The 7,805-nt window shown below is 51.4% G+C and overlaps 1 protein-coding gene across 1 annotated transcript; it reads left to right on the top strand.

Annotated features, from left to right (window-relative positions):
* Positions 1-2,690: 2,690 nt before the first annotated feature.
* LOC136449640 (multicopper oxidase LPR1 homolog 2-like) lies at positions 2,691-7,495 on the top strand. Its single transcript, XM_066449751.1, has 3 exons — positions 2,691-3,132; positions 5,584-7,083; positions 7,201-7,495. Exons 1-3 carry the CDS (start codon positions 2,887-2,889, stop codon positions 7,252-7,254), a joined length of 1,800 nt encoding a protein of 599 aa, XP_066305848.1. The 5' UTR covers positions 2,691-2,886; the 3' UTR covers positions 7,255-7,495.
* The last annotated feature ends 310 nt before the right edge of the window (positions 7,496-7,805 follow it).

Below are 7,805 nucleotides of genomic sequence, written 5' to 3'. Positions count from 1 at the left end.
AAGGAGGTCGTGGAAAGACTCCGCGACATATTCGGTCATCCCTATGAACTCGTCGTTCACGGGAAAAGGAGGCGTGCGTTGCGCCACAAGGTGGCCAACGATCTCTGCGGCGTTGCGGAGACCGAATAGGAGCGCTGTCGGGGCACTTCGGATGGGATATTCTAGAGAGAGCGGCTCCCCTTCGGCATGCTATGCCATAACGTTGGCGAATGAGAAGGTGAGGTGGCACAGGTCCTCCCAGGAAGGTCGGGGTCCTAGGAAGGTGCCGAGCTGGCACTCTAACCTCACGTAGTCGAAGTCGAGGAGCTAGTCGCTTTTGGGGGCGTGGGCCACCGATGCGCGCAGCTGTAGCTCCTCAAGTGCCTCGGCGATCGCGTCGAGGTCGGCGGAGTGGAAAGGTTGGACAGCGGCGGGAGCCATTGCCAACTCTCACTCCATCGTGACGATAAAGTCCAGGTCCCCAAAGCGCACATGCGCGCCCGGGACCCAGCTGAGGTTGTGACTAGCCATCCGAGGCCTGGTGTGGATGTCGAGACACGCAAAAGGCCCCTACCTGGCACACCAACTGTCGGTGTTTTGAGTTGCCACCGGCTAGTAAATTTCTAATATTGCGTGTCTGGCCCGAATGGTGTGCTAAGAGGACACGAGCTTTGTACTGGTTCGGGCAGAATGTCCCTACATCCAGTTCATTGCTGCTGCTCATGTTACTAGCACTAAAAGTTTATAGTAGGGGTTACAAATGGTCGAGAGAGGGACAGGTCCCAAGTCTCTGGTGAGAGGAGCGAACGGATGCCGAGGGCTCGGTCACTTGTCGGCTGTGTGCTTGTGTGTTCTAATCGGTTTGGGGTTCGAGTCCGAATCGGTGTGATGGTTTTTGATGCCCTTCATGGGACGCCCTGCTTTCCCTTTTATAGGCCAAGGAAAAGCACGGGTTACAGTCGAGGGAAAAGAGGAGAATGAGAAGGGGAAGAAGTCCCCCAAGATCGCCGGGTCCTTCTTTTCCTTCACGCGGGTCCCGTCGACCCTGTAGACGTCAACAGGGACAGCTCTACGTCGTGGCCCTATCCATCACTGGCGCCATGCGCAGGCGTCGTCTCCTGGTCGTAGCGCTCCGCTCCATCCTGGCGGACGTCGTGGTGAACTGACGCGCCTGTCAGTGCCCGTACGAGGGTTAGGCAGAACAGCACCGGTACGCCCGACGTTGTTCCTGATGTGAATCCTCAGGTATGGCCCGTCATGACCACGGGTTATATCGGGGCGTGTCGGCCACCTCCCTGGTGTCAAAGCTTTTATCCAGGCCCATTCGCTTGGACCCGGAGTGGTTGGCGGCGGTATGGGTCTCTGTCGGGCGAGACGGATGCCCCGGCCTCGGGGTCGGGCGAGGCGGAGTCCCCTCCCAAAGGCCAGGCGAGGCGGAACGAAAACATAAGGGTCGGGCGAGACGGAACCCGCCCTAGAGGTCGGGCGAGGCGGAGCCCGTGGCCTCGGTGTCGGGTGAGGCGGAGGCGGAGCGCAAACTCGAGGGTCGGCGAGGCGGAGCCTGCGGCCTCGGTGTCGGGCGAGGCGGAGCCCACCCCTAGAGGTCGAGCGAGGCGGAGCCCGTGGCCTCGGTGTCGGGCGAGGCGGAGCCCACCCCCAGAGGTCGGGCGAAGCAGAGCCCGCCCTTAGAGGTCGGGCGAGGTGGAGCCCGCGACCTCGGTGTCAGGCGAAGCGGAGCCCGCCCTCAGAGGCCGGGCGAGGCGGAGCTTGCGCACCTGGGGTCGGTTGGAGCTGTAGTCATGCTCTTGATTGCTCGGATGAATCAATGTTGATGGTTATTAGCCTTTCCTCTTCAGGCACCCTAGTATTGGTCCCCGACAACATATGTAGCATCCGATTGAGAATACAGATACATCCATTTAACATTAATATTTAAATCGAAAACGGATACGGATATCCATATTTACGCTAAAATGGACATGGATATTGGATCTTTCGGACATCTGGGCATCCGCGTCCATACCCAAGAGATACAGTAAGATGAAACAACTTTCCACTTGTGGCTAACGAAAAGATCGCGGGTTGATTTCTGTTGAAGACTGTCCGATCGGTGGGGCTTTGGAGGAAGCTGCGGCGTTATTAGATATCTTGCTTTTGTTCTAGCTTGCTTTGTGTTCTTATCGTTTTGGTAGTGTGTTTTGAGCTTGGTAAGCTCCGTCCCTTAGCTGCAGTGGAGGTAGCGTTGCCGTTGCTCTGCACGTTTTTTTGTTTCTTTGGCTCTTCTTTGTAAGCTGGTAATCCAAGCAATATAATGTACCTATACGTGCTTTATAAAAGCAGGGTTTTTCTCCGTAAAAAAAAATGAAGTAAGATCAAACCATCTCAGAAAACTAGGATGCAATCATCCCATCCCATCTTGTCCCTAAAGAAAATGCATCCCAAGAAAAAGTTGGCTTAAAAGTTGCTCCTAGTTTCTACTGCTGTTCTGATGCTTGATAATTGGAAATAAGAAATCTACTTTTCAAAAAAAAATCGAGGGGAGAAGAGATTGCCACATCTTTCCCACAGCAAAAGTGAAATTCCTCGTCCACTAAAAATCGTCGACACTCCCGAGAGCAGTCTAAAGAGAGATTCCTGCCCGGGCCCGTCTCTTTCCCTGCCCCCGGACACTCGCTAGATTTTTCTCTTGTCACCTATCGGTCAGTGCCCTCAAAACCAAGAACCAGGAAGCAAACAGCACAGTGCTGAAAGGTCCATCGGTGCCAGTTGCCACCAGCAGCTAGCAGCGAAGCGAAGTCCGAGCTCTCCACTGAGAAAGCCTCCCCCGTCTCCTCAAGGCATCAGTCCGATATATATCCTCCTGTTCTTCTTCACATCGTCAGTGAGGTCCTCGGGGTTGTTGCGGCAATGGGGGAGAGGAGGCTTCCTGCTGGCGCCTGCTTGCTCGCCGTGGCGATGGTGTTGCAGGCGGCAGCGGTGGTGCTCGTTCTGGGCGAGGAGAGTGACGGCGCGGGGGGCCTTCTGGACCCGCGGCAGCTGGAGAAGTTCGTGGACGAGCTGCCGGACATGCCGAGGCTGCGCGGGTACGGCGTCACGGAGGGCGGCGCGCTCGTCGCCGGCAACCTCACCATCGGCATGTACGACACCACCTGGGTAAGCACTCGTAACATGTCCACGTTACATGTACCTTATTACCTACGTTCGTGGCGTAGGGGCCTCGCCCCTCCAGTTTTATCAAAAAACCTACGTTCGTGGCTGGGTACTGCACAAAAATTACATGTCTTAGTTTCTTAAGCTAGCTAGGTTCACGTGTCGCCGTGCCTAGAAAATCAATCTATCCTTTACTTTCGTCAGAAACTAAGATAGTTTTTCGTCGTCTCGTAGAATTTAAATTTAAATTTAAATTTATTATATGCATGTATATATAGTTGTATTCGATATGGTCGATGTCCTTTGAATCACGATAGATCGTCCAACTTAGTACGTCAAACACGAGTGATACGAAAGGGAAATTCGAGGCTTTAGAACAATTCGCAACAACGACCCGGCGTCCAATATCTGCGTAAGGCTTGTGTTTAGTGAGTCGTTGAAACAGCACGGCAAAATGCTGACTCATGATGCGCACCAAAAAACTTACAAACTCATTAACATACTTCGTAGATGCTTAAATTAAATTAGGCGTCCACTGATAAAAGCAATTCATCTAGAGTAATCAGTCAATTCGGCAATATTATTTTTGTTAAGCTAGCCTTCTGCACTGAATCTACCGGATCGTCTTCAAGCGGCATTATTGGAGCCTGAATTAGAAAAAGATCGCACATACTCGTAAGCACTAACGTATGTTGTTCAGCTTTTGAAAAAGTTTTTAGGCTAAACTCTCAACAGCTGTCAAGCACAGATAGACGGTTATTAGCACCTTTGACTCTCTGAGTCAATGGCCTCTCTAATGTCTAAAGGTTTATTATTAGGGGAAGCCTCAACTGATCTGAGCTAGATCCATTCTTCTAAGACAAGTATCTATTTCTTAGGGATAGTTTCAGTAGAGCAAGGTCCTGTTCGCTTGTCTTATAATCCGTACTTTTCAGCTTATTTTTTCAGCCGGAACAGTATTTTTCTCTCACAACAAATCAGCCGGAACAGTGTTTCGGTTTATTTTTTCAGCGAAGCGAACGGAGCCACTATTATTGAAATGACATATTATTATTGAATGTTTCAATAAGTAAATAGATAAAAATAAGTAAAACTATAAATAAATATTTCAATATATATATAAAAAAATAATTAAATTATGTAAAAAAAATTGAATCAATATATAAAAAAACAACTATTTAAAACTAATATAGTTATCCAAGTTAAAGTTAATTAAAATTAACCTTTATATATCATTAGTTTATATTAATATATTGTTATTAGCCATAGAGAGAACTTTTAAACAGTTTAAATGATGCATATCATTTGTTATATTAAAAACAATAAGTTTTTGTTGCTAATTAGTCATAGTTATACGTTTTAGATGATTTCATGAGGAACTTTGTTCTTCTCAAATATGGATAGTGTTGGACGTTTCGCCATTTTTTAATATAGATAAAATCGGATAGAGAAAAATAGTAAACAACTAATCTAGATACATTTATTTAGAATCCATATTAGAACCAGATACAAATATAGGTATCTATAATTCTATATTGATACTAAACCATATGAATATTGGATAATTTCAGAACTAACTTCAAGCGGGCAGTCCCAACAGACAACAGCATTACACAATCTCTTACCCACTGGTTTATTCATTGTTTGAGATTAAGAGGGGTCTGTATTTTTTTTTTAAAATGCTATACAACACACATGTGTTTTAGACTTTTAGCAAAAAAAAAACACATGAATTTTTCAGCACAAAAAACACATGGCGAGGCACCAGCAGAGCGTTTTTTTATGACGAACGACCCATGACGCGACATCAGCAGTGCATCAGCAGTACCAACAGCGCAGCACCGGCACCGGCCAGGGGACCACGACGCGACGACTCATGACGCGACACCAGCAGTGCACTCTATAATTTATCCTTCCATAGAAAAAAATTATTTTTTTAATATGTGATCTATGATCTTGTGATTGTCTGAAGGTAAAAGAAGACTAGAGGTAGAAGAAGGATGAAGGCTGTTGGATTTTAATCTTATAGTGCAAAAAAATTTATGTGTTGGAATTGCATAAAACACATGGTTGTCCAATAAACTTTTTTTTACTTTCTTTTGCGCACAAAATCCATCAAGAATAGTGAAGTGGAGGCACAAGTCTGCATCGTCGATCACACTCACGGGCCACGACGACTGAACCGAGTTAGCTCATGGCCCACGGCCCCACCTTATCATGAATAGCAGGCAATAATTCACAGCTTTCATCGGAGCCCATTCGGCCTCTGGCTCCTTTTGGAGACTTTCGTAGCAGCATCATGTGTGTGCCTCTGGCTCCTTTTGGAGACTTTCCTAGCAGCATCATGTGTGTGTCAGCATCGCGATACAAAAGTTTTGAAAAAATACTTCTAGTGTGAAAAATTAACGCTACCCTGAATTATGTGGCCTTTTTTCTTTACGTGATTTGTTTCAGAAATTCCACCGCGACCTTCCGGCGACGCGCGTCTTCGCCTACGGCACCAGCAAGGAGACCGCCACGGTGCCTGGCCCCACCATCGTGGCCATGCGGGGCGTCCCCACGCACGTGACGTGGGCCAACCACCTCCCGGCGCGCCACTTCCTCCCGTGGGACCCCACGCTGACGACCGCGGCGGCGCCCGACGGGCGCGGCGTCCCCACGGTCGTCCACCTCCACGGCGGCGTGCAGCACTCCTCCTCCGACGGCCACTCGCTGGCCTGGTTCACCAGCGGGCTCGCCGCCACGGGCCCGAGCTTCTCGCCGCCGCCGTACGCGTACCCGAACCGGCAGCCTCCCGGGAACCTGTGGTACCACGACCACGCCATGGGCCTGACGCGCGTCAACATCCTGGCGGGGCTCATGGGCGCGTACCGCGTCGCCAGCCCCGCCGAGGAGGCCCCGCTGAACCTGCCGTCGGGGGAGGCGTTCGACCGGAACCTGGTGCTGTTCGACCGCGACTTCCGCGCCGCCGACGGGGCGCTGTTCATGAACCGCACGGGCAACAACCCCAGCGTGCACCCGCAGTGGCAGCCGGAGTACTTCGGCGCCGTCGTCGTCGTCAACGGCAAGGCGTGGCCGTACCTCCGCGTGCGCCGCCGCCGCTACCGCTTCCGCATCCTCAACGCCAGCAACGCGCGCTTCTTCCGCCTGTCGCTCTCCGCGGGGCTCCGCTTCGTGCACGTCGCGTCCGACTCGGTGTACCTCGCCAGGCCCGTGGCGACCGACAAGTTCCTCGTGGCGCCGTCCGAGATCGCCGACGTCGTCGTCGACTTCGCGGAGGCGGCCGCCGACGCGGACGCGGTGGTCCTCAGCGACGACGCCCCGGCGCCGTACCCTGGCGACCCCGGAGACAAGGTGGAGACCGTCGCCGTGATGAAGTTCGTGATCGAGGGCGGCGCCACGGGCACGGAGCCGGACACCTCGGCCGTGCCGGCGACGCTGATGCCGCACTACCCGAGGCCGGACGCGCGCGAGGCGGCCACGACGCGGCGCATCACCATGTACGAGTACACCAAGGCCGGCACGGACGAGCCGACGCACCTGTACCTGAACGGGCGCTCGTACATGGACCCGGTGACGGAGACGCCGAGGGAAGGCACGTCGGAGGTGTGGGAGGTGATCAACCTCACGGACGACAACCACCCGCTGCACGTGCACCTGGCGGTGTTCGCCGTGCTGGAGCAGCGCTCGCTGCGGCGCGTGGACGAGTTCAGGGACTGCATGAAGCGCCGGAACGACGCGCGCGCGTGCCGGCTCGACCGCCACCTGGCCGGCGGGCGGAGGCACGTCGTGCCGCGGCAGGAGCGCGGGTGGAAGAACGTCTTCAAGGTGCGGCCCAGCGCCGTGACCAAGATCCTCGTGCGATTCAAGCCGCTCACTGACGCCGCGTCGCCGGAAGAGAGCCGCTTCCCCTTCGACGTCACCACTGGTCCGGGTTACGTGTACCATTGCCATGTGAGTACTGCGCGCCTCTGCCTCTGCACTCTGCATCCGTCCCAGTTTTGTCTGATGGATTTGGTTTTCGATCTCGATTCTCTCCTAATCTTCTTTCGGGCCGTTTCAAACATGCAGATTTTGGACCACGAGGACAACGAGATGATGAGACCCATGAAGATTGTGCGTTGAACGTCTTTTAGCACCATATGAGTGACAAGATATGTCCTAAATATTTGCTAAGATACCATTTGTCCAAGCATAATTTATTCATGCTTGCTGTCTTTTTCCTTTTCCTCTGTAATTTTGTTATTCTGTCAACTTCTTTTTATTAATAAATTATAGTAGGAGCCTCTGGCTCCTCCTGATTCCTCAAAAAAAAAAAGAGTTGTTTATAGGTGGTTGGGCCCGAATGGTTTGACACATTTGTACCCCTACTACTAATCCTACTTTCTACCGCATTTTGCGTGACATGGGAAGGACAATGCTATATTTAAGGCCTATGAATTTTTCATCTTTATAGTCAACGATTAAACTATCAAAAGATGGCCCATCTTCAACCATGCACACGGCTCATTTTCTCAACAATGCACGATGCATGATTTCTCTGCACTAGATACACAGTCTCTTCTTCTACAGTTCTACCCATCTCCACCTTTCTAGTGGAGCATTAATGGACAACAAATTACTAGAATGGAATCACCTAGTTGCTAGAGTGCACATTCTAAATATGCAACAGGTTC

The sequence above is a fragment of the Miscanthus floridulus genome, chromosome 5 (assembly GCF_019320115.1).
Source record: "Miscanthus floridulus cultivar M001 chromosome 5, ASM1932011v1, whole genome shotgun sequence".
Taxonomy (NCBI): domain Eukaryota; kingdom Viridiplantae; phylum Streptophyta; class Magnoliopsida; order Poales; family Poaceae; genus Miscanthus; species Miscanthus floridulus.
This window is presented reverse-complemented; position numbering and strand designations above follow the sequence as displayed.